The sequence below is a fragment of the Giraffa tippelskirchi genome, chromosome X, assembly GCF_054371585.1.
Source record: "Giraffa tippelskirchi isolate mGirTip1 chromosome X, T2T-mGirTip1v1.2.pri, whole genome shotgun sequence".
Taxonomy (NCBI): Eukaryota; Metazoa; Chordata; class Mammalia; order Artiodactyla; family Giraffidae; genus Giraffa; species Giraffa tippelskirchi.
In genome coordinates this window covers 51,306,049-51,333,488 of record NC_137289.1, presented here as the reverse complement: position 1 = coordinate 51,333,488, position 27,440 = coordinate 51,306,049, and the positions used below count along the sequence as shown (strand labels likewise).

At 42.2% G+C, this 27,440-nt stretch overlaps 1 protein-coding gene across 7 annotated transcripts in view; it reads right to left on the bottom strand.

The window, feature by feature from the left end:
- The window catches only part of MORC4 (MORC family CW-type zinc finger 4), a 59,822-nt gene extending 49,649 nt beyond the window's left edge, over nucleotides 1-10,173 (bottom strand). For 4 of the 7 annotated variants that reach the window (XM_081565376.1, XM_081565379.1, XM_081565378.1 and 1 more), the window contains exons 1-3: nucleotides 10,010-10,173; nucleotides 9,817-9,889; nucleotides 4,258-4,390 (exon numbers count right to left, since the gene is read on the bottom strand). In XM_081565376.1, coding sequence (XP_081421502.1) covers nucleotides 4,258-4,390; nucleotides 9,817-9,889; nucleotides 10,010-10,111 — 308 coding nt within the window. In that variant the 5' untranslated portion in view covers nucleotides 10,112-10,173. The remainder of the gene's footprint in view (nucleotides 1-4,257; nucleotides 4,391-9,816; nucleotides 9,890-10,009) is intronic. The other 3 variants (XM_081565381.1, XM_081565383.1, XM_081565382.1) reach the window with 1 other exon arrangement.
- Nucleotides 10,174-27,440: the final 17,267 nt, after the last annotated feature.

Genomic DNA, 27,440 nt, shown 5'->3' with positions numbered 1-27,440 from the left:
ATTCTATTTAACTGAAAAATCTCAGAATACATGCCAGATACCAATCAAATAGCTGCCTAACATAAATGTATTCACAATAAATAACAGAATTGTAGGAATGAATCTTATATAGTTTGGTGTGTGTGTTAGTCACTCAGTCGTGTCCAAGCCTTTGAGACCTCATGGACTGCAGCCCACCAGGCTCTTGTGTCCATGGAATTCTCTGAGCAATGATACTGGAGTGGGTAGCCATTCTCTTCTCCAGAGGATCTTCCTGGCAGAGGGATTGAACCCAGATCTCCTGTATTACAAGCAGATTCTTTAATTTTCCAGAGATGTTTTGTCTTAGGTGGTTTCTCTTCACTAAGTAAGTATTATTCTATCTCCTTATGAAATAGACAACAGTATTTACACACCAAAGGGGGCTCTGTGAGTGGAATCCAGGAAAATAGCAGCTTCTTTCCAAGTTCCTTAAAAAAGTCAACTCTAGAATCTAGAGAGGTAAATTTAAAATGGGACTCTGATCAATTAAAAAAAAAAAAAACCTTAGCAAATTCATGGACATAAAAGGGAAAGTACTGCTGTTCTCTAAATGTACTGGTGATATAATATGTAGCATAAAATAATGAAAGAATACTAAGCATACTGCTATTCTCTGGCTGTTGTTTTAGAAGAACAGACCTACTAGGAAATACACTTCTTATCAGAGGGAGCAAAGACCTTCTTCGATCTATGAATCTATGGCTGATTTTAATCCTTGACCTTTAAAAGAGGTTTTCCAACAAAGGCAGCTGAATATATAGACTAGTTGGTTCACACACTATCCCCATAAGCTAAACAGAATTAATTGTGAACCTTAAAGGAATTTAATGATAGGCTTTTTCTTTTTACCTTAATTTTCACGGGATTTTGTATTTATGGGAGAAACTATTGCTTACTTACATAACTATTTTATTAACCTGAAAATATAAGAGTAGCATAAAAACTTGGAAAATGTGAATAAGATTGTAACAAATATTACAGGTCAAATAGAATTTCTGTAGGCTTAATAATTTTGCATGATTACCTCTGTTATTTTTTCCAAATACAAAAGTAATATAACCCCAAACAGAAAAATTAATATACTTAATAAAAGTTTTCAATGCTACCTCTAAAATTCAACTATTTTAGAACAAATTGTGGTACATGGAATCCCTGGCTGGAAGTTAGAATCGGACTAAATAATCTCTTTTAAATAAATGGGACCTTCTAACTGATTCAAGTTTGCTTCAAGATATGATCAGAAATAAAGTCCAATACATATAACTATACATAATCCAGGATTCATTTTTTAAATTCTCTAAAATTAAACAGACTTGTGGTTGCCAAGGAGGAGAGGAGGAAGGAGATATTGGGATTTGGGGATCAGCAGATGCAAACTGATATATATAGAATGAATGGACAACAAGTCCTACTGTATAGCACAGGGAACTATATTCAATATCCTGTGATAAACCATCATGGGAAAGAATATGAAAAAGAATATATATATATGTATAACTGAGCCATGTTGCTGTATAGCAGAAATTAATACATTATAAACCAACTACACTTCAATAAATTTTTTTTAAAATTCTCTAAAATTAATTTTTAAATATGAGGAACAACTGCCCAGCTCAAATTAGTGGGAAACATATTTGGCATGATAATGTCAAAAAAATCCTATGGTTACTGTAGTTTCTGCCTGTTTTGTTCCTTGTGAAGGAAGCAAAATTTTGAATGAATGATACTCATCCTTTATATCTGAACTCAAATGTCATTTCTACATGGTTGTCTTTTTTGATTCCATAGATTAGATTAGATCCTTCTGCTATATACTCTCATAGAAACTACTTTTCCTTCACAGCACTTACCACTAGTACAATAACCTATGTAGTTGTACTACTAGTCAATTATTTTGTATCTTTTTCACTGAAATGTCAGCCCCTTCACAACAAGGATCATGTCTGTCTGGTTCACCCCTTTATCTCCAGTGACTCTCACATAGGTAGGTGTTCAATAAAAATTTGGTGAAAGAATCTAGAACAAAAGAGATAGTGTTAGTCGCTAAGTTGTGTCTGACTCTTTGCGACCCCATGGACTGTAGCCTGCCAGGCTCCTCTATCCATGGCATTCTCCAGGCAAGAATACTGGAGTGGGTTGCCATTACCTTATCCAGGAGATCTCCCTGATCCAGGGATTGAACCCACGTCTCCTGCATTGTAGGCACATTCTCTACCACCTGAGCTACCAGGGAAGCCCAGAACAAAAGTTGTTGCAACTACTGTTGCAATTATTTTGAAGCCATCCTCTTCCTTCCTCCTGCCTTATAATTATAAGCACCAACTCTCACATATCTAGTTCCACAAACAAAATAGAAGGTGGTAAGATTTGTTGGGCCCACTATTTGACACCCATGTCACTGGGATAAGGTGTGGTGGGAAGGAATCAAGAAGATAAGTGATTTTAGGAAAAACAACTAGTACATACAGATTTAGACATATAAATATTTTGGTTCCACCCCACCTAAAATCCTATTTTTCATAATATAAAATATTAACTTTAGGAGATAACAGTGAGGCTGTAAGTTCAAAAATAGAGCCAACTCCATACCTTCACCAACATACTGGCCACGTTCTTATCTCACTTCTAGAAGCTTTCCCCAGATATTCTTCTATTTATGAGGATCTGAGACATATGGTACACAGATTGCTGACTGGTAAAACATAACCAACCTTATAATTGGTTATGCCCAAATTTCACTTCTTTGATGACTCAAAAAGATTTCCCTAGAAACAGGCTTAGAGAATTAGAATACCTTCAAAGAGAACTATAACCAAATAAATCTCTTCCATTTTTATAGTTCAGAGCCCTTTCCCTCCTCCACTGGTACTCATGCTTCACACACTAGTGCAGGAAGCCACATGGAGAGTAATAAACCTCATTTGCTCAAAAAGGAAGCGAGAAGGAAAGAGTTGAGGAAGCACTCATCTTTCACTGAGTGATTGTTGTGGTCCTTTAATGGATCGGAACTTGGGGGTACAGAGTCGACCGATAAAAAAGTGAAAGAAAGAAAAAAAAGGCTGAGCTGCATGAAGGGGACAGAGAGAGAGAGCAAGAGCGAGAATGAGGAAAGACACGGAGACCAGTACTCTAATGGAACAAAGGCATTTATTTAACATATTGTGGGCCTGTCTCCCACAAGATAGCCCCTTTTAGCAGAGATAGGGATCAAAAATCTAACAAGTCATCCAGAAAGCCAGAGGCTAGAATCACTCTCAATAGAGGGGTTGTAAAAGTTACTTTACATATAGGAAGCGAAGAGTTGTAAATGGCTGCTGTTAACCATATGGAATTTCCATACAAATGAGATACATGAATTTCTATTATTCCTGAAAGCTGGCTCGCCAGCTCTCTGGCACCTGTATTCAGGTGCTGTTAAGGAACACAGAATTCATGCAAGACTGAAAACAGCACACAGGAAGCCTCCTGTTAAATGTATCCTGACAAGTGATATGTGAAGATAATAAAGTACAAACTTACATTCTTAATTACAAACCTTTTAAAGTAATTAAATGAACTGACAGTGGCAACAGAAATCTATATTACCAGCTTCAGCAGTTAGAAAAGAGAATTTCCTAACTGTAATTCTCCTGCAAAACTTTCAAAGATTATGTGTATGATGTCTTCTGTATCTTTCGTGGGGCTTGATTATACCCAGGCATGTTCATGGTTCTAATCTATAAACTGTTACAATGCCAATACTTCTGCTCTAAGAGTGAATTTAAGTTAATACAAGTTGGAAAAGGTCTCAGATCAGTGAAGACCTCCAGGTTTTTAACCTTGCTGTTCTTTTTGCCTGGACTCGCACATTTGCCCCTTGTACCTTTACCTCATTCAATTCTACTAATCACCCCTTAGATCTCAGCCTAAACATCATCTCATCTAAGAGGCTTTACCTGACCTTCCGGATCATATAGGGCTCCCCTGATGAGTTATCTCATTGCATCCTGTACTTTTCTATCATCATACCTATGATTTTTTGTTATGATTACTACTTGACTGTCTGAATTGCCAGCTAGACTCTTAAGTCCCAAGAGGTCAAGAAGAGTGTCTATTTCATAACCTGTGTCCTGGCACATAACAGTTGCTCAATAAACATTTGTTGAATGAATAAAGAGGAAGGAAAATATTAAAATTATTAAGCCTTAAATAGTTCATGAACTCAAGACAAGAGAAAAAGAATGAAGATATCTTTACCTGAGCATTCGGTGTAGTTTATGAGGTGTCATCCCACATCCATCATCAGTAAAGGTCAAACAAGTTTTATTCTTGACCTTCTCAACATCTATAAAGACCGTCCTGGCAGATACATCTGGATCTACAGCATTATCTGCAAAAGGTAGAAATCTGTGATATTAGATCTCTTTTTCTAATATTCTATTAAAATCTCTAGTTCAGTGCCCCTAAGACATAGAAACTGTCCTTTATTCCCTTCATGTGAATGTCCTAGAAGGTGAGCAGGGAGCATTAATGAATGGTATAGGGGAAGAAAGGTATGATAGCAGATGGGTTTATGAAGCTGATTTCTAGATTTCATATAGTGACTGATGTGCAATCTGCCTTTTTCTCTTCAAACTTCATGGACTATGGGAAAAGTAAGTCCTCCATATACAAAGCATTTTGCTCCATTTTTGTCTTATTACTTCTTATCTTTTAGCCACTTTACTGCTCACAGACATATACAGTAAAGGGTGGTTATGGAGAAGAGTCTAATCTGCAACTTTGGTACAAATAGATACACACTACACACAGTTTATTGCGAAGATTTTATTTTTTACTTTTCTTTTACATCACCTCCTCCATTAAAGAACACAGATATTACCACCATCCTTGCTTATAGCATGAGAGGCACTAAAAGAGTTAGAGGTTAAAACCAAAACACTAACTGCCTGCCTAGATCCAAACGATGTAACGAGCATGCTTAGAAGTGTAAGTCTGCTTAGGCACTCTGTAATAGTCTTGAAGGTGAGACTGTCTAATTCTCATTAAATGGAGAACACAGAATTAAATTAGGGAAAAATATATAGAAAGTTTTACAATTCTTTCTGGGTTAGGTCTTCACAATGGGTTATTTATCCAAGAATCCAAAGACATCATATATAGCCGTATTCTAATATATGTGCCATGTCTGCAACCCCAGGGGATGACATTGGCTAAATAGTCACATCTTTTTGCCACAGGTGCCAGTTTACATAATTGCCAGTCATCGACACACGTGGTACAAAAGTCTCATTAGGGCTCACTGGCTGGAGTGGGAGGGCAGTTTGTGCAATCTGTTGGATTGGTGCCTCAAGCACTCCTGTCTTTACTGGCTCTTTAAACAAGACAAAGGCCTTCCCTCCCACCCACTTCCCTTTCCCTGGGATCCTACACTGATTCACTGATACCATGTGGCTGGGCTGGGAGATCTGGGTGGGGTTCTGGTTGTATACTCATTCCACTACCAATGTTCAAATCATGGCAGTTCTCTGTGGGGAACATCACTTACAAGCAAGAAAAGTGTTGCACATATTCAAAATACCAGTTTTTATAACACAATTAATAGTATCAGTTACGACCACTTAAATGTGTGGAATGTCCATCAAATGAAACAAGACATTAATTTCAAGGGCCACAAAGGTGTTGCCAGAATTACTGATAAAACTGTCACTGACTGTAACCCAGAAAGTCTTAACAGCATTAAGGCATCATGGAGAGCCCCAGAAGGGGATTGAAAGGTCTGATAGAGTCAATCTTTAAGGACTAGGTGGGGCCAAGCCTTGTGTCATGTGATGAATCAAGTGGACCAACTTTTGGCAGGAACTGTTAAGTCTGACATGTAATAGTGCCTTTATCAGAAAGACAGTGTTTTACTTTGTAATAAGAGGCAGCAGGTTTTTTTCTTTAACTGACAGAAGGATTCAGCATTGTGAAGGCACCTACATTGTCTCAAAAAACTACTTGGCAAGCAGGCCCTGAATTGTTTTAGAACCTATCAATCATGGCTGCTAGCAGAAAGCCAAGGCCATTGAGACCAATGCCCTTAACTTGTCAACCAACAGGACATCATTTCTACTTGAAAATTTTGGACATAGAGGGATTTTTTCCCCTAACACTTAATGAACATTCACAATTCAAACATATAATGCATATCAATTCCAATTCTGCATTTATATAACTGTATAGTCAATGAACCAGCTTGCAGGCCTATCACAAAAATCACTTTTTTTCCCATTTTATTGTCAATTTCGCCCAAACTTTACTAGGTTCTTTTTTTTTTTTTTTTAACAGAAACCTACCAAAGAGTTTTAAGGTAACTACCAGGAGCAGCTAGAAATTTTATCTCCTTGGCTGGAAGCGGGTAGAATACAGGGAGGAGAGGGCACAGCAGAGGCCAGGGTCAGCTGGGGCAGCAGGGAAAAGAGATCAGCAGACAGACCAGCAACAATAAGCACAGCTTTGCACTTAAAACCAAAAGGTTTTAAGTGGCCTTCCACTTGGCCTCAACAAATGAAGTTGTAATAACAGGTTTGCCTCAATAAAAGAACTTATAATAAAAAAGGCACCGATCTGGCAGCAATTGCTGTTTAACCTTTCAAATATTATCAACACATAGCACATGCTATCAAATCCTATGGAATCTATCTTCTCTCATGGCCCAGTCCACCTAGCCTATGACTAGGCAAGGCAGAGAACTCCTATTCAACTCCCTTGGCCCACTACTTAGGTGAGAGCTACACCACCAAATCCTGGGATGTCCTTATCCCCTCACTTGGCTCACACAGTCTCCTGTGCTCTCAGATCCCAAGTAGTCTTATCTCTCTTAACCTAGCCCATGGTACCCTCAGTGGGAGGACTCTAACTCCCCTCAGCCTCCACGTAGGTAACAGCATGAGAAACTAAGTCTCAGGGACTTTATGTTATCCCCAACCATGTGAGCCGTGGTCTAAAAAAATATAACTGAACCTTCATAGCTCATTCTAACCTGGGAGCCGATGAGAAAGTGTCCCATGACAGCATCCCTGGAGAGACAGGATGGCAGGTGGGAGATAGCTGGTTTTGATATAGCTCTTCCCATCACCTCCTGTTCCAGGCGAATGGCCTATGACAATTCCTGCAAGGTTGCCAGGGCCAAGCTGTGGCCCTCCCAGACATCCAGTAAGTATCTAAAACTGTTCTCATCTAAAATTAAGGTCATCATCTTCTGACACAAGCTTATTCTTCCTCTCTCCTCTCTCTCATACACACAAACACACACACAATGTCAGCATTCAAATGACAAGTTTGAAATATGAAAGTCATTTTTTGTCCCTCCCTCTTACCCTATACACCCCTAGTCTCTCTTACATCTTTGTATTTCTATTTCCATTGTCACTTTCTTAGTTTACAGAGTCTGTTCCCTCTCATCTGCATTGTTGTGATAACCTCCTACCTAGTCCTTCAAAGCCTTGTCCCTCTTTGCTCCAATTCATCTTATACAATGCTGCAAGATTAACTTTCCCAAAGCACAGCTCTGACCACAATATTCCCTTGATCAGAAAACTTCGGATTAAAAGCCCAAGTACCCAAGCCTCCCAGTCTCATTTTGGTCACAGCTCGCCATTCTAACCTCATTCCCTACTTAGTACTTAGGGTAAAAATACCTGCATTTGAGTCCTAGGTCTGCCACTTGCTAAACACATAATCTTGGAAGTCAACTAAATTCTCTGAGCCTATGTATCCTTATCTACAAGATGAGAATAACGATGACAATGGTGATGCTGCTGCTGTTTACCCCAAAAGGTATAGTTAAAAATATATTTGTGAAAGCTCCATGTAAACTCTCTAAGGACCTATAGTTTTAACTCTTCATGAAATCCATGTTCCAATTAAATTCAGCTACTCAGTATTCCTCATGACTTTGTTCATGCAGTTGTTCCTTTTGCCTGGAATGCCCTCCCCTCCCCACACCCATGCCCACATGTCCCAATCCTTCAAATCTCAGCTCAAATGTCACCTCCTCTCCAAAGCCTTTCCTAACTCTCCTTTTCCTGGTAAGCTGGATGTCACCCCTCCTTCCTCTGGACTCCCACAGTACCCAATGTGTCCATCTTTGCCGATATATCACTTTCTATTTTGCAGTTATACGAAGAATAAACCTTCTGTACATGTTTTCTCTCCCCTACTAGAAGATGAACCTATGTTGTATTCATTTTTGTATCTATCACAGTGAATGCTCAATAAATATTTATCAAATGAATGGTTCACCAGAAAATTAATGCATAAGTGGAGAAGAAAACTACTGAAGGAAAATCTAAAGTGAAAGCTTCAGATTACCAGTTAACACTTTGCTCTCCCTTTTCTCTATTATTAATATGACAGACAGTTGTGATTTGGTTTTAATTTGTGTTGGTATGTATGTGTGCAGGCATGTGTGTGTATGTATATAATACACCTGTATACTTGCACTTGTATGGGTCAGCTTAGACCAGAATTAGGTTAAGTTAATGCTTAAGGCAAGAATCATATCTATTCAAAACTACAAATGAAACACTTTAAAAAATCACCCATAAAGTTCAGTACACAGTATAGCATAGGTACACATGGTTCTGCACAGTGCTACTGTGAGGGAACAAGCTTCCGTTTCTCATTTCTCACTAAGTAAATTGGCGGCTTTCCCCTCTTTTTCTCTTTTCTAAGTCACATGCACCTAGATTTCACTCCACTGTGAATTTCCCTCAAGGCATGGTGCAAAATCTTAAAAATACAGTCCCTATTCTCTAGGATTCAAAACGGGTCAAGGTCAGTTTTTCTCCTTCACCTTCTAACGAACAGTCATACATATTGTAAGCATTCTGTGTCACGGTGAAAATAATCACCCTAGGTCCCCATCACCCTTGCAAGTAACTCTCCCGCTGCCCACTGACTTCTCGCTCAAGACAATTCACATTGCAGGGCCACAACGATTGCTTAAGTGGAGCCTGGGGCTCATTTGGGGGAGCTTTGAAACCATTTCAAGATTCCGTTCTGTGCTACCTTGCCCCAGAAACACCTTTCCATAATTGTAATTTTTGAAACATTTCCAACGTGCTCGCTATGCTGCTGCATTTTGTCCAGGAATGTTTTTCTTCTTTGCTTTCCACACAGTATTTAGCACACTACTGCAAAAGCTGGTGTACTTGGCTTCAAGGGATCAACTGAAAACGCTTTAAAAGCAAACATCGGTGGAGCGAGAGGTTAAGTGCTCAGTTATTCATTCCAGCGGTGTGAGGGCGCTCTTGGATCGCGGACCCAGCGCTCCACAGTCGCAGGGAGCCAAATGCACTCGTGTCATCTCTTAAGAGTTGTCCCATCATTCCCAGACTCTCTAGTCCCAAAAGTTTCTAAAGAACTCCGTTTTCCAGACTTTTCTTCATGCTCCTTTGCTAGCCTGGCGCCCCCCGTCTGTCGCTGGCCCCGGTGGAGCCCAGCTGCCTCGGGGCCCGAAATTTGTATGCATCTCCTTTTGATTATTAACTAAGCTACCCTAAAGCGCCTGGCACGTCACGGGCCAGAGAGAAAAACCACACGGGACTAACTCTTGGGTCACATCTTGTTTCCTCAGCTTTATCTGCGGAACTTCGTCCCTAGCGACGGAGCCGACCCCCTCTGCCGCCTGCGGAGCCGAGGCCGGTCCCGACACCCCCACCCCTGCCCGGGCCCTCCCCGCGCGGCTCCGCACATTCCTCTCGCGTCCGCGGCACCACGTTGGCACCTCTGCCTCGGGCGTTCGCGGCCAGGCCCGCCCTCGCCACTCACCTAGCAGCTCCGCGATGGCACTGAAGGGTCGCGTGTGGCTGCTGGAGTTGCTCTGTAGGTAGCGAGGGCTCATCTGGGGGCGAGAGAAGGTCCCGTCCCGCGTGAGGCCTCGGCTCGCCGGGCCCTCCCCGCGCGCCCCCCGCAGCCCTGGGGCCCGCGCGCGCGCGTCCGCCCCCTCGGGCCCCCGACCTACCGTGCTCAAGCGGATCCCAAAGGCCTGTGGCCCGCCGCCCGGCCTGGCCGGCGCGCTACCCGGCGCGCCAGGGCCCGCGGGGGCCCCTCGGTACAGGAGCATTTTTTTGGCCGCCACGATACTCTTTCGCTGCTGCCGGACTCCTCGCCCGGCCGTCCGGGACTGGCTCTCGCTAGCTCCCACCCGCAGCTGGCGGGGGCGGGGCGCGCTCCAGCCACCTGTCCGGGGCGGGAGGAGTGAGGCCGGCAGAGCAGCGCAGTGGCCCCGCCCTGTCAGCACCTCTCCCAACCCGCCGACTGCCGGGTCGGCCGCGGGGCCGTACAGAAATATGGCGACCTCCTGACAGCCGCTCCTTGATCCCCGCCCCTAATTAATTCTTGGCGTTTGCCATAGGCCAGGACGCCGAGCGGGAAAGCGCGGGGGCGGAGGGGGGAGAGGGCGGGCTCGTGGGGAGGGGCGGGAATGAGGCGAGGGGAGGGAGAGTCCCAGTTCCGAGGCTTGAGTAACGGGCAGGATAAGACAAGTCTTAGAAGTTCTGAAAACTACAGTTTTGCTATCTGGGGAGATAGCAGGCAGGCTCGCGTGATGGGAAAGCATTCAGACTATTTTGCCTCAAATGCCTCCAGAAGCAGCCAGAACTTTCCAGAAGGCAATTGGCAAATCATCTTCAAATCGTTGCAAGCATGCAGGGAGGCTGTTTATGAAAGAAGAAATTGGAATGCACTTACATACCGCAAGTAGGAGATGGGGGTTAGGTTATGCAGTATGCACAAAATGGAATACTGTGGAGTTCTTAAGGACTGTGTTTGCAGATGAAAATTTATAAATGTGGAAAATATTTATGAGGGAATTAAGGAAACAGGAGGTCACCGAATATTGTGTAACGTGATACCTATTTTTATTGGAAAAACAAGTACATACATATATGTATAAATATGCATGTAGTCACACACAGACACACACACACACCCGCAATGAGAAACACATGAAATGATACATTTCAAGATGTTATCTCCGGGTCCGGAATTATGAATTTTTCTGGTTTTTCTTACTTGCATTTTTACATCTTTTGTACTATTAAACATACACCATTTGATTATAGAAACAAAAATTTATTTATTTTTTAAAATATAATGATCCCTAATACAGATGAACCATTATTTGACCATTCCTCTGTGATATTTCATGTTGTTTGAATTTTTTTTTCTTGCCGTAATCTGTACATCCTCAAGAATTTCTGGTACCATTATTTCTACAGAATATTGTTGTGTCTAAAAGCATGTGTGTGGTTTACTCTTAATAAATACTATAAGATGGGGACAATTTGCCCTGCCAAAAGTTAGCTATTTTGTTACATTCATAGCACCAAGTGGTTTTGACCTTTTTAACCTTTTTCCAATATGTTGAATAAAAATTACTATCTCAATGTTTTAATTTGTGTTTCCCTTTCAGTAAAACTGAATATCTTCTCAAATGTTTATTGTATATTTATGTCCTTTGAGCATTATTTCCCCTACTGGGTCCTTTGCATTTTTTCTGATGTCTTAAGTTTTTTTTTAAATACACAAAAATACAAAGAATGATATGAATTCCCAGATACTTATTACTCACATTCAAAAATTGAATCACTTTGCTGTACACCTGAAACTAACACAACATTGTAAATCAAGTATATTTCAATAAATTTTTTTAAAATTAAAACCTTTCTATACATGCTTTATATATTATTTTCTTATTTTTTAAATAAATTTATTTATTTTAGTTGGGGGCTAATTACTTTACAATATTGTAGTGGTTTTTGCCATACATTGACATGAATCAGCCCTGGGTTTACATGTGTTCCCCATCCTGAACCCCCCTCCCACCTCCCTCCCCATCCCATCCCTCTGGGTCATCCCATTGCCCCAACCCTGAGCATTTGTCACATGCATCGAGCCTGGAATGGTGTTCTGTTTCACCTATGATAATATACATGTTTCAATGCTATTCTAAACACCATGTCATTTTATCCTATGTAATTCATTGTTCTCTGAAAATATGGACATTTTCCAAAAGATATAGCCACAATGCCACTTTCACCGAAACAAAATTCATAACAGTTCTTTGATGTTCTCAAATACCCAGCCCATAGTCTGATTTCTTCAATTATCTCAAAATAAATGTCTTTTTACAATTGGTTTGTTTAAATCTAGATCCAAACAAGATGCACACATTGTACTTGGTTATGTGTCTCAAATCTACTTTAATCTGAAACAGTCTCTCTCTTTTATTTCTTCATTCTATTGAGTTGTTGAAGAAATCAAGTCACTTGTATTGTTGAATGTCCTACATTCTCATTTGTCTCTTTGCTTATTTTTGTTGTTACTTAGGTTGCTTATTTCATTAGAGGAATAAATTTAACATAACTATGAACCATAAGTTGGCTCTAAAGTCTTCATTAGATTCCAGTACAAAGTTGTTTAAAGCAGAAATGCTCAGAGATGGTGCTGTATTCTTCCTATTGCAACACATCAGAAAGTACATACTGTCTAACACTCAGTGATGTTCAGATTAATCAGTGGGTTCAAGTAGAGGCAGCCTGAATGTTCCCCTATAAAGTTTCCCATCAATATTAAATTTATTTATTTATCTATTTTTTTTTACTTTACAATATTGTATTGGTTTTGACATACATTGACATGAATCCACCATGGGTGTACATGTGTTGCCCTTCCAGAACCCCCCTCCCACCTCCCTCCCCATCCCATCCCTCTGGGTCATCCTGGTGCACCAGCCCCAAGCACCCTGTATCATGCATTGAACCTGGACTGGCGATTCATTTCACATATGACAATTTACATGCTTCAGTGCCATTCTCCCATATCATTCCACCCTCGCCCTCTCCCATAGAGTCCAAAATACAGTTCTATACATCTGTGTCTCTTTTGCTGTCTTGCGTACAGGGTTATGTTTACCGATTTACTAAATTTCATATATATGCATTAGTATACTGTATTGGTGTTTTTCTTTCTGGCTTATTTCACTCTGTATGATGGGCTCCAGTTTCACACAAAGAGATTCACAGAATTGGGCTCAACTGGGAGTTGCTGTTAGGTACATAATCTGTGGGTTTTAATTATTTATTTATTTTTCCTCCTGGTTATTTTGCCCTCTGAGATTCCAAGGCTCACCACAGACCTGCCGGAGAGAGTGTTTCCTGGTGTTTGGAAACTTCTCTTTTTTAAGACTCCCTTCCCAGGACGGATCTCTGTCCCTACCTCTTTTGTCTCTCTTTTTATCTTTTATATTTTGTCCTATCTCCTTTTGAAGACAATGGACTGCCTTTCTGGGTGCCTAATGTCCTCTGCCAGCATTCAGAATTTGTTTTGTGGAATTTGCTCTGTGTCTAAATGTTCTTTCGATGAATTTGTGGGGGAGAAAGTGGTCTCCCTGTCCTATTACTCTGCCATCTTAGGACCGCCTCCCCATCAATCTTTCACTTTGCAGTTTCATTAATTGGTGTTCATTGTCTGAAAAAAATATTTATTAGGGTTGAAAAACAATAATAAACTAATCTCATCATTTCTTGTAATTTATTAACTGGATCCCTCTGTATAGAATTTATCCTCATCACCCATTGGCTATTTGGATGCTCTGAAATACAATTCATATAGGAAAGACTGGACAAATGCTTAATTTTTTACTTTTAATTGTCCATTTTTAGAGTAAAGTGGTCTTCCCAAGTGGCTCTAGTGGTAAAGATCTCGCCTGCCATTGCAGAAGATGTAAGAGATTCGAGTTTGATCCCTGGGTCGGGAAGATCCCCTGGAGGAGGGCACAGCAACCAACTCCAGTTTTCTTGCCTGGAGAACCCCATGGACAGAGGAGCCTGGTGGGCTACAGTCAGTGGGGTCGCAAAGACTCAGATACGACTAAAGTGACTTAGCAAGCAGGCAAGAGTAAAGAGTTGGTTCCTGTGTTGCATTCTGTGATGTGACAGCCTATCTCTCATTTCAATAAAGGACTTTTTGGCTGAGCTGTTGAGAGCACTGTTGGAAAGCTGCCTCCAGCTGTTAGCTCCTTCAGGGATTGCCTCAGATACAGAGTTGCCTCACTCAAGGTCACAGAGCTTTCTAGGGGCAGCCCAAAGAAGGACTATAAAGGCTTAACCATCTCAGCTCAGCTTGGGATAATTCTGAAGGGTAATTCTAACTTCAGATCTCTCTGTGGGGTTGACTGAGGCTGTTATTGAGCCTGCAGTGCAGCTCAACTCCAGCCCCCACCCCCACTCCCTGTCTAGGCCTGCTCCTTTCACAGGTGTTAATACAAAAAACATCTCTTAATAAGCATCTAGCATGCTACATTCTGGCTTAGAGTTGGCTTCCTGGGGAACACAAATTATGACACCTGAGACTGAGTGTAACTCAGGAAAGCCAGCACTTTGATGGGATTTGGGAGCTAGATCACTCACTGCCCAGTTGGCAAGGAGGTCCACATTGCAGAGGGGTAGGTAGAGAACAGATACCTCCCTGCCATGAGGTGACACTTCTGTCATTGTAGACTTTCACCAGGTGGTGAATTGGGATGGTATACTGGTAGAAGGGAATATAAGATCTTCTGTGCTATATCACGTATTTGAGAAATAGGGTGAAATAGTAGCTGTAAGACCAATAGAATTCAGTGGTTACTGAGCTCCAAAGAAGACTAACTCCTAATGGAGACAGGTTTACTGCATCAAAATCAGGATGCTTCCTGGGGAAAGAATAGGACCCTGACATACAGTCTGGGGATATCTAGAGGAATACCACCAAAATCTTGAATCCGCAGATTTCCCTGAACCCTCTAAGCCTGTAGAATTTGGCCTGATTTTCCTACATTTAATAGTCCCCACACCTCTTACTTGGAGATAATGCAGAACTTCTCCCCGAGAAGGAAAAACATGCATTTACTTCCCCTCTAGCCACTAAGCCTATAACAACAGTTAAGGCACAGCATGAACATGCTAGGCTTGATAAAGGAGGAAAGTAACAATGTTCCAAGTAGCTGCACAGCCTAGCTTGTATAGATTGGCAGGAGCTGGAAGAGTGCACATGAAACTGATTCTGTGAGTGCTTGATCAAGGGAGCTAGACTATAAGGTTGGAAAAAGGAGAGTTTATCAACACTCCCCTGGAAAATAGGATTTAATACCCTGGCAAGGATCACAAGAGTTAGTGCAGACTCACTAAGACAGCTTCTAGAAGTATAGAAAACATGATGACCCACACTAAATGAGGTCAAAATGCCAGCATTTCTATGGCAATAATGGAATACAGGATGAAAAGATTTAAAAGTGGACATATTGGAGTGGATATACTGAAAGAAGGGGCATCCCTGTGGCTCAGACAATAAAGAATCTGCCTACAATGCAGGAGACCTGGCTTTGATCCCTGAGTTGGGAAGATCCCCTGGAGAAGGAAATGGCAACCCACTCCAGTATTCTTGCCTGGAGAATTCCATGCACGGAGGAGCCTGGCAGGCTACAGTCCATGGGGTCACAAAGGGTCAGACATGACCGAGTGACTAAAACATACTGAAAAAGACTGGAAAACTCCAATAGAAAGACACAGGATACACCATTTACCACTGCCCTGAGGAACATGCTGTGAGAGGGGTACCGGCACTGCTAAGAAACACAGTGGTGCTCCTCCTCTCTAGGTTAGGCCTGTCCGGAGGAGAGACCATTACAGTAGGCTCACTAAGGCAGTGGCATTGTAGGGCTCTGAAAAGACAGACACCCTGAGGCTGAGGCCTATCAAAAGATAAGTGGGTACGATTATCATAAGGAGTGCAAGGTTAATGGAGAAGCCTGAGGAGCCCGAAGTGGATTGATGGAAATGGTAAATAGAACGTGGCATCCTAGGGGAAGGATAAATGAGCAGGGACGATAACTGTCCATTCTGGTGAGGTTTTAACCAGCGCCCTTCTGTCTGGACTGAGCATTCGTACTCTTCCTTACCGAGTGACCCCCAGCCATTTCTCCCTCTCAGCCCAGCACAACACTTTTGAATGCCTTGTTTGGCCCTCACGCTTATTTGAATCAAGTCTTGGAACTTCTAAAAATGCCCATTTACTGCCTTCTTCTAAGGTGTGTGGTCCACATGTCTTGCTTGCTGTGGGGCTTTGTGAATGCTATACTAAGTATTGGTGTGTTTACTACTTGGGGGATTTGTTGTTTAAACAAAAGCTTTGTGACTCCCAAGTATTTGGCTTCCTGATTGTCAGCTGGGGTCAGAGGCCTCCTCTCAGCCCCTCTCCAGCATCCCAAGACAGAAGGTTGATCCTGAGAGGCCCAGGGAGCTGCTGAAAGTCTAGGTTTGGCCTCCTTTGGGTCCCTGCACAGCAATAAACAAAAGCAGCAAAGGAATCCATACAAATTCTATCACTGTGGCTCCAGTTGGGAGCCCCGGGGTCTTGTTGCAAAAGGAGGAGCAGGGAATTGTTTCAGCAGGGTGTGGTGTGCCTCTGAAAACCCCTTTGGGGCAGAACTTAGTTCTCAAGGCTAGCCCTACCTGGTCCAGGGCCTTGGGTTCCAAGCCCTGAGCCACCTACATGATCTTTTATTTCAGCCTGCTCCACGTTGAGTTCCCTTAGCCACAAACCCATGCAAGTGGAGGAGCCCCCCAGGGAGCCAGGAAGGCACCTCCCATTTCCTCCCTGTGGAAGAACCTTTAACAGCACTAATTGTTCCACCTGCACAAACTCATTGCCCTGCAGGGTGCACCTGGGGCAGGAGGGACATTTCTCCTAGCAACCTTTGACCCAGCGTCTAAGGTCACCTGTCCCAAATCCCTGGATGGATGTTACAGAGGAAGAGCCTAAGGGGAATCAGTGTGGGAAGTCAGCCAGGTGTGATAGGCCCAGAGTCAGAAGACATGGGTTCCTGTCCTGACCCCAGCTTGTGCTTCATCCAGCCCAGCATTTCTCATGATGTACTCTGCATATACGTTAAATAAGCAGGGTGACAATATACAGCCTTGACGTACTCCTTTCCCAATTTGGAACCAGTCTGTTGTTCCATGTCTGGTTCTAACTGTTGCTTCTTGACCTGCATACAGATTTCTCAGGAGGCAGGTCAGGTGGTCTGGTATTCCCATCTCTTTAAGAATTTTCCACAGTTTGTGGTGATCCACACAGTTTGTGGTGATCCTTGACTGTGAGAAAGTGCAAATGCCTTGGGTGACTTTCAAGGCCCTTCACAATCTAGTCCCGACCTATCCCTTCAGCCTCCCTCCTCAATACTTACTCTCCATGGCAGATACTTTGTTTCTATCATGATTTCCCTGAAAACACTCGCCCTCGTTTCCTCTGCTCTTTCCGTAAGGATGCATTCATGAGCAGGATATAGTGGAAAGGGCTTTGGAGCAAGACCTCAACTCAGGTCCAGCTCCTATCAGCTGTGTGACCTTAGGCAGGTCATGAGCTCTTTGAGGCTCATCTGAAAAAATGAAGACTTTAAAAAAAATGGACGTCTTCTTCCATTTGTTTGTTGTGAGAAGCAAATGAAGTAACGTGTAAAGGGCCTACTGCAAGCCCCTTCCCTTTGTTGAAATAGCAGAATGTAAATAACATCATCCATATATATTAGTTTCAAGTATACTTAGAATGAGTAAATACTGTATATAATTTGGTGTTTTTCTCAGTAATCCTTAACTCTACAAAAATCCAGTCAATCAGAATTTTTAGTCTGGTACCAAGTAAATTACCAGTCTCTGCTCAGGCTCTCCTGGCTTACATCTTTATCAGCAGCCTCTCTGCCTCAGTCATGAGAACACAGAAGCCTTTTTATTCTCTTGGCCAAGAGGCATCGGTCAGCATCACCTGGGAACTTGCTGGAAACTGACATTCTCAGCCACCACCACCCTAGACCTACCATCCCAAAGTTTGGGGGTGGTGGTGGGCCCAGCAATCTGAGTTTTCCCAAGCACTCCTGCCCCAGGGGATTTTGACACATGCTCAGTCTGAGAACCACCGCTGCTCAGCAGCAGGGGGCTCATCTCAGGCCACATTTCCTGTTTCCTCGAGTTTGTTGGTGTCTCAGGTCCCTCCACCATCCAGAAAGAGGGAGGCATGAGGGAGGGAGTTAGATGACTCCAGAAGAGACCAGGCCTTTGACAGGAGGTCCTGGCTCTAACCTGTGCTCTTTGGCCCCTGTAGAAGCCCCAGGAGCGGGTTGCTGAGCTCTGCCCAAGGCCCGGCCTCATTGAGCTAGAACCTCCTCTGGGTCACATGCTGATCAAGTTTTCCCAGGACCAGAGACTCCTGACCTTTAGGCCAACTCAGCACAACCCCAAAAGCAGTGGTTCTCAGAAGTGTGGTCCTCAGACCAATAACATTAGTTCCACCTGGGAACATGCTAGCATGAAAATTCTCAGGCCCTGCCCCAGAGCTATAGGTGACTTTGATTCAGGTTCAACTTTGAGAACCACTGGCCTCAACTTTGCAAACTAATTTAACTTCATTTGCTTTTTCAACCACTGGATTTTCTGGCTACTTCTTTCTTCCCTACTACTTGGAAGATAAAAAGGAAGGCAAAAATATATTGATCGAGAGGATATATAAAACCCTGTTTCCTAATTAAAAGGAATTCCCTTTCCACTTTACTCTTTGACTTTGTTCTGACCAGTCACTTCAAGAGGGCCCATGGCTGGTCTAACTTGATTTACATTTAGTATGTATTTTTTCAGTGGCTTGTTGATAGTGATAAAAGCTTTGGCACATGAAATAAAACGTTTGGAATACAATATGGATAAGCATTTTTGAACAGAGATTTAGTTTCATTGCAGCCACTGACATGGTGTGCTTTACAGTTCTAATTTCAATTGTGAAGACTTGGGAAAGGCAAACAGATTTCAGAAAATAAAGAAAAAAAGGGCAGAGGTGGGGGAGATATACTCTCCAATTGTCATATCAATTAGAGATCTAAATAGATCTAGAGAGCTAAATTAGTCAGGCAGTTTTATAGCAAGGGGAACAGGGGAATGCAGTGCTGGAGCATAATTAAGCTATGGAGTCCTCACTGGGGAAGGAGAGGCTGGAGGACAGCAGGGCTGGCTGAGCACCTGGATAGGAGAGACCAGGGATGAGGGGCGGTGGGGGGCTCTGAGGCAGAAGCTTAGAGGGCAAATCAGGGCCAGGGGCTCAGACCTACGGACCAGGGGCATGGGCGACTAATAGGACTTCCCAGCCAGAGTGACGGCTCCACAAAGTCTTGCTGGGAATGGAGTTGGCACTATCCCCTCCCCACCATATACCTGCCAGTCTGAGGACGATGGCAGGAACAAAATGCTAAATGAGGGACTTCCCTGGTTAAGACTCCTCGCTTCCACTGCAGGGGGCACAGTTTCAATCCTTGGTCGGGGAACTAAGATCCCACAGGCCTCAGCCAAAAATCAAAAAACCACCAAATGGGCCTCCTGTTCTCCCTCCCAGGGCCCCCAAACCTCCCCCTCACCCAGTTAGGTCTGTGGCCGCTCCATCCCTTTTCCCAGGTGTGGGGAACGTGGCCGCTTTCCTCCAGCTCAATGCCAGGCATAAGCCCTTCCTGCAGAAAGGCTTGGTTGGCTTATAAGTGAACTCTTTCTCCTTCTTTCTCTTCCCAGGGTCTTCTCAGAGGCCTGAGTGGACCTGCCCTGAGACTGGAGCCTTGGTCAGCACGGAGGACGTGTGCTCTGTGATCATGGTTTCTGATTTCCCGTCATAACAAACCTGGGCGCCTACCTCCTGGCTCCTACCTGACAAGAATCCCAGAGCATCTCAGGGGGAAGGAGAGGGAAGCTGCAGCTATGGGAGGGGGCACCTATGGTGGGGGGCGGGCTCTCTAGACCAGGCAGGTGTGTGCCGTTAGCTCACCTGAAGCTGGCTTTGCCGGGAGAGCTCATGGTGCCAGCTGGCCACCGTGTCAGTCGTCAGTCAACTGTGAATCAAGGAGATGTGGTCCCTGGGTCCATGGGGTTCAGGGGGAGGGAGGCCCTTTTCTAACCTATGTGCATGTGACTAGATAAGTAACTTGTTAGCTCAGCCAGCTGGGGCTTGTCCCACGTATGTGTATGTGTTGTGCATGCTGCTAAGTCACTTCAGTCGTGTCCGACTCTGTGCGACCCCATAGACGGCAGCCCACCAGGCTCCACGGTCCCCGGGATTCTCCAGGCAAGAACACTGGAGTGGGGTGCCATTGCCTTCTCCGGTGTTGTGCATGGGAGGTACTTAAATGGTATGAAACACAGTGTTATAGGCATTTGTCAAAGTCATCAAATGGTACACTTAAGATTTGTACATTTCACTGTATGAAAATTTTACCTAAAATAAGAACTGTAAACAAACATTGATCTCTAATGAGATGCATATTGAATTGTTTCAACAGACATGTCCTGGTGTTTACAACTTACTTTGAAATGCATCTAAGAATTAAATGGCTTGATACATGGATAGAAGAATGGAATGGATAAATACATGACAAAGCAAATATAATACAATGTCAAGTTTAGAATCTAGTTGGTGTCTACATGTGTGTTCACTGTATCATACTTTAAACTTTTATAAGTTTGAAATATCTTCCATAATGGAATAGCGGGAAAAATAATGCTGTATTTGGCATGAGAATGTGAAAGTTAGTGTCATTCTTAAAGACTTAAGCATGCAGGGGTGTTAGACTCTGTCACATCTATATTTAATTCACCAATCTGACCCACAGGGAAAAAGATAGATCTTGGAAAATGACAAGCTCAACCAAGTAGTGGTCCTAACCTCTGCCACTGTGCTAGATATAGTATATCTGCTAGAGCAGATCAGCATACCCTCAGGCTCATGGTGTACTGCCATTAATTTTCTGAATGTGTTCTTTTCTACACTCTTCAGAAAAGAGGATCAGAAAGTGTTCAGATTCACGTGGGACAGACAATGATATATATTTATGATTTTGTTACTGTTCTGTGTTAACTCTCTTGCCCTTTGTCGTAATATAGTCTCAAGGGATCTGGGTACCCCACAGAACATCACATTGATCCATGGAGAAATTATGCGGATAAGTCTGGATGAGCAAAAAGTGGCTCGCACATTGATGGCCTTGGTGATAGACAACATGGGAGACAAATCCTATGATGATTCAAGGGCTTGGCACATCAATACATTTCTTAGGTATCCACTAAGGTTAGGGGCATGCTGTGTAATCCCATCAAAGGTAAAGGACAAATTATGACACTGTGCATCTCTCACCACAAGGAAGAAAAGTACACCATCTGGTTGGCCTCTTCAGGCTCTGGAGGCAGTATATTCCTCACTTGGGAATACTGCTCTGACCCATATGCTAGATGATGTTAAGACTGATAACTTGAGTGGAAGTCAGAGCAGGAAGTGCTCAGCAGCAGTCTACACTACAGTACGAGTAGCCTTTTCTTGAGCCCTGTGACCAGAGTACTCTATGGTATTAAAAGGTAGGAAAAAGCTGCTATGTAGAATTTATGGCAAATCTCATGGGATAATCACAGTGCAAACTCCTGGGGTTTTGAAGAAGGGCCATGCTACCTTCAGAGAATTATATGCCTTTGAAAGCAACTCCCAGTGTGCTGCTGGGTCCTAGTAGACACAGAACATGCTAATCATGGGACACCAGGTGAGTATGTGGCCACAGCTTCTCATCATGAACTGGGTTCTTTCTGACCCACTGAATTCTAAGGCCAAATGGGCCTAACAGTAAGCTCTTGTAAGGAAGTGGTAAATCCAGTACAAGTAGGGCCAGAGGAGTCAAGCAGCTATATGAGCAGGTGGCCCAGACTCCCATGTCATCCACCACTATTTCACGAGCATCACTTCCTACATTCACATTTATATGCTGGCATCTGGGAGTATCCCTTGTGATTAGTTGATGAAAAAGGAAAAAGCCTGAGCTTGGTTCATGGATGGATTGCTATGGTGCATGGGTGTAAACTGCAAATGAATGGACAGCCACATTGCAGCCCCACTCATGATGGCCATGAAAGAAAGTGATGAAGGATAACTGCAAAGGGCCATTCTAGTTGAGACTATCTTTGGGCCTACAACACAGCTCTACTCCCTCTACTCACTCCTGTTTCCTTTGTCTCCCTTCCATAGGTATTGATCCAAAGGTTACTTAATTAACATGATGCATACTAACACTGTCTCAGAGTCCACCTCCTACCACAACAGTACCCTTCTTTTTAAACTACTTTATTTCTCTCGCTCTTTTTTTTTTAGCTTCTCAATTTGTAAGCCTTCTTGTCTATTAAGAATATTAACCCTTTGTTATATGTGTTGCAGATTTTTTTCTCCTAGTCTGTCTTTTGTCTCTTAACTTTGCTTACAGTGTCATTTGCAAACCAAATAATTTGATTTTGTTTTGGAATTGAATTGGTTAATCTGTCCATACTCCTACTAGGAGATAATGACTTTGACGTATAGGCATGAACCTGAAAGGCTAACTGTGGTATACTGTCAAGAGATAAAAGCAAGCTGCAGCATTTATCAGATCCTTCTGATTATAAAACTCATTAAACTTCTTTGAAAGTTCAGATTCAATAAGTTTAGAGTGGGGCCCAGGAATCTGTATTTTAAAGACAAACACTCAGAGTGAGTCTATGGGCAGATTCATTTGGATGTAAAATATCAGCCCAAGAAAAGAAAATAAGCAGGCAAGTAAGTATTTGTGTGTGTATGTCCCAGGTGGTTCAGTGATCAAGAATCTGTCTGCCAATGCAGGAAACATGGGTTCAATCCCTGGTTTGGGAAGATCCCCTGGAGAAGGAAATGGCAACCCACTCCAGTAATCTTGCCTGGAGAATCCCTGGAAAAGGAGCCTGGTGGGCTACAGTCCATTGGGTTGCAAAGAGTTGGCACAAAGTTGAAAAGAGTTGCAATGTAACAACTAAACAGCAACAACATACTATTTGAACATATAGAAAAGTGTATATGAATATACTTCAGAATAATGTTGGTTTTTCCAAGTGGATGCAACCTAAATAAGCAAATTATGTCTCTATTTATATACTTTTGTTATTATAATGGGCATTAGGTACTTATAACAGTTTAAGAAATCCACTAAATGTTAAAGCCATTTTCAAATTGCCTTGTTATCTTTTTTCAAAAAAAAATTCTACCCAGTCCTTTTATTTTATTTAACAATTTTAAAATTTAGTTTTGACTGCACTGGTCTTCATTGCTGTGTGTGGGCTTTCTCTAGTAGTTGTGCTCAGGCTTCTCATTGCAGTGACTTCTCTCGTTGTGGAGCATGGGCTCTAGAACGCATGGGCTTCAGTAGTTGCAGCTCGTGGGCAATAGAGCACAGGCTCAGTAGTTGCAGTGCACAGGCTTACTTGCCTTGCAGCATATGGAATTTTCCCAGCAGGGATTGTACCTGCATTGGCAGGTAGATTCTTAACCACTGGACCACCAGGAAAGTCCATACCTTGTTATCTTTTAAGAGAATAATATGAAGAAGAAAAAAGAAGTACTCAGAAGAGTTGTCTTAATTTTTAGCTAAGCCTTTCCTGCATGCTCCATCACAGTATCAGGAATTTGCCCTCTATTAGGGTAGCTAAACCTGGCCAATGGTGGATGAGGTTTACACCTAGGTGACCATGAAAGAGTTAACAGAGTTTTTATGTTGTTAGAATTTTGGTTCACACCAAAAATAGTTTATACAGGTTGTGTAACAGCTGCTGTTGCAATTATGTCTAATGGAAGGTTTTGATTCACACCAAAAACACTTACATGTGTTTTGAGTGGCAAAAACTTCTGGTTTCCAAGGAACTAACTACACAAGTCTCCCCTGGGGACTCTGAAATCATCCTTCTTACTTTTGCCTGGTTCACTGCCTTGGAAACTTTCAAAACAGATTGCTGATCTGCTTCTAGGCACTGAGCTTTTGAGACTTGCTTGTCCCTTTTATTTAGGAAAATGTTTTTCTGATTGTACAAGTAATTACATGCTCACTGTAGAAAATTTGAAAAAGACAGAGAAGCATAAAAAGAAACAAGAATCACTCATAACCCTACCACCCAGAGGCAACCACTGTTAATCTTTTGGCATATTAACTTCCAGTTTTGTTTCTGTGAACTTTTAATGTTATTTTTTTTGTTTGTTTGCTTCTGTGAACATTTAATTTCTTATACTGTTTTTATCATGTAATGTGATAAAATAAGCATTTCCAACAAACCATACTTTTATAAGATTTCATTTATATAGATGTACTCTGATCTACTTTGCTATTCACCTTTTTGACAACATTTATTTTGCTATTTTAAGTAACATTTAAGCTTATATCTTCAATATTATTCGTATCTGAATTTGAAGCTATTGCCCATTTCTAATGCTGATGAAGGTGTTACCTAACAGCTACTCTCCAGTAAGGTACTTGGAACTTTTCACCTTGTAATCATCACAGAGACTTTCAGGATATCTTAAGGCCATCAGCTAAGAGGCAGCTGTCCTGAAAATAGGGAACAAGGAAATAAATGAAATCATAGTTTCAATGACAGAAAGGACAAATGTGTTATTTTAACACCCAAATATATTGAAATTTCCTAACAGTGACAACAATGGTATCTTTTATATTCAGCCCAAACTTCTATGTATCTATTTCTGCGTTGTGCTTTGTTCTTATTTGAAGTGTTCAGTCAAAAAAAAAAAAGCTTTTTCATTCTGTTTGCTCTGGCAGAACCCTTTCAAAGGGAGGAGGGCCAAAAGACACCTTGTCCACTTGAGCTGTGCATTGCTAGCTGAGCTAAGGCCATAAAAGAGATTTCACTAAAACTGGAAGAGTTTTTTAAAAAAAATCATGCTGGCAATTTAATTAGGGCTAAAGACCCATGAGATTTGGAAGGACATATATTTTCTCATTCTAATTTCACACCTCTTCAACCCTTCTCAAAAATAAGACCACAGTTGCTTTAAAATACTCCAGAAAAAGAAGTTTGGCTCTTTGAAAAAAATAGATGGAACAGGATCAGTGAAATGTTGATAATTGTTGAAACTAGATGATGGGTATGGGTTATATTATTCTCTCTATTCCTGGGTATGTTTGAAAATTTCCATAATAAAAGACAGAAGACAGATACAAAGAGAGAAATAGTGAGACAGAGAATATTAAAAGGCATGTAACAATTAAAAGTAAAAAACAAAAACCCATAAGACCCCTATGCAAAAGGTTACATTTGATCTTGTTTAATTCAGAATTTTCTCCTCTGTAATTCACTTTCTAGGCTTCCCTGGTGGCTCAAACGGTAAAGAATCTGCCTGCAATAGAGGAGACCCTGGTTTAATCCCTGGGTCGGGAAGATCCCCTGGAGAATGAAATGGCAACCCAGTCCAGTATTCTTGCCTGGAAAATTCCATGGACAGAGGAGCCTGTTGGGCTATAGTCCATGGGGTCGCAAAGAGTCAGACATGACTGAGCAACTAACCCTTTCACCTTTCAACTCACTTTCTAAAATAGCTAGAAAACTACATAAGCAATTTGAGGGGGCACACTTGATTATGTAATTTCTCACCTATAATAATTTAGCTATTTGTGATAAACAGGAATCTTATTGGTTCCTATATAATTGATGAATTGATATTGCATTAGTTTAGAAAACGTACTTTGATTAATTACTACTGCTTTTCATGCCTTGCAGGAGGGAAAGGTAGATGAATGTGACTGACTTTACAATTTTTTAAAGGCCAACTAGCCTATCAGCTGCTGAACACACAAAGCAGATATTCCAGAAGCATGGACAAAGCATGGCCTTTGAGTTGTCTGTGACACATGGCCTCCTTTTGATGCTGGCTCCCTGAGTAGAACCAGTTATTCTACCCAGTTTGTCCAAGTATCTATCCCAGGATCTGGCATCTGATATCATGATATATCCCTCTAATGGTTTTTCTTCCCCTCTAGAATGCCAGCTATTTTGAAATCAAAACTGTATTTTATTCAGTTTTTGTTTTCATAGTACCTGGTACAGTCTCTGGAAATGGGTAGGGAGCACAAATGTATGCTAAATAAACAAAGGTATAAATATACACAGTGACTGGAACTGGAGTATGTAGATGGAGGATTAGGATGTAGCCTATATTTATTAGTTGTTACAATCTTCAGAAAGTCCTTAACCTATATGAGTCTCAGCTGCGAAATGGGAATGACAATGCCAAGCTTTCTTACTTTGCACTGTTATTGCTAGACTCCAAATCAACTTAAAGTAGCGCATAGGAAAGTGTTTTACAAACCAATAGGCAGGAAGGTGTTTATGGCTCCAATCATTCGGTTACTGTGAGAATAAAATGAGATGATATATATAAAAGAGCTTAGCAAGGTACCTGGGACCAAGTAACCTTTCCAGAAGTAGAAGCAGGGAAGATTATTCTCTTGTGTGTAAAAAGGTCCATGCAGCTGAGGGTGGTGGAACTATATGGGAGCTGGCAAAATGGACCAGATGTCCTTAAAATGACCATTTAACCTCTGATGGTAAGGAGAGCAATTTAGAATCTTCCATCATGTCTAAATAACATCAAACCTACACAATCTCTGTGGCTAGCTGGTGCTCTCACTGAGTCCAAGGGTAGCCCCTCCAGGTATATATATTTAGATAGGTAGATAGATAGATAGATAGATAGATAGATAGATAGATAGATAGATGTGTGTGTATCTGTATATATATGTGTGTTTTTAGGAATGTGTGTATCTGGGCCTAAGTGAGTGAGTGATAATCGCTCAGTCGTGTCTGACTCTGCGACCCCATGGACTGCCAGGCTTCTCTGTCCATGGAATTCTCTAGGCAAGAATACTGGAGTAGGTTGCCATTTCCTTCTCCAGTCTGGGCCTGAGGATGGCCCCAAATGAAATGCAAGTCTCTGTGTTTGCCTGTGTGTGTATTTGTGTGTGTGTGTGTGTGTATCTGTATGTGCATGCATGTATGTGTTTATGTATACATGTGCTGTTCATGTGTCCTAGTATTTGTCTATGTGTGTATGGTTGATATTTGTACTGGGTTGCCCAAAAAGTTTGTTCAGGTTTTCCAGAACATTTTCCAGAGAAACCTGAACAAACTTTTTGGCCAACCCAATATATGTCAATGTGTGTATTTGTGTAAGTATCTGTATCTTGATCAGACCTGGTCACCTTGCCTGGTCGGAGTGGAAGAGTGAGGAGAGGCTGCAGGCCCTGCCAGGTCCCAGTTCTGTCAGCAGGGCTGAGAAGTAGGTGGTGAGGCACTGGCGTGGAGGCTGGATGAGGATTCTCAGCATGGCAGGTGGGCCTAGCTGAGGAAGTGCTAAGTGTGAGACAAAGGACAAGCAACAGAACATTTGGACATAAGGTGCATTGTGCGTGCATGCTTAGTCACTCAGTCATGTCTGACTCTGTGACTTCATAAACTGTAGCCCACCAGGCTCCTCTGTCCAGAGGATTCTCCAGGCAAGAGTAC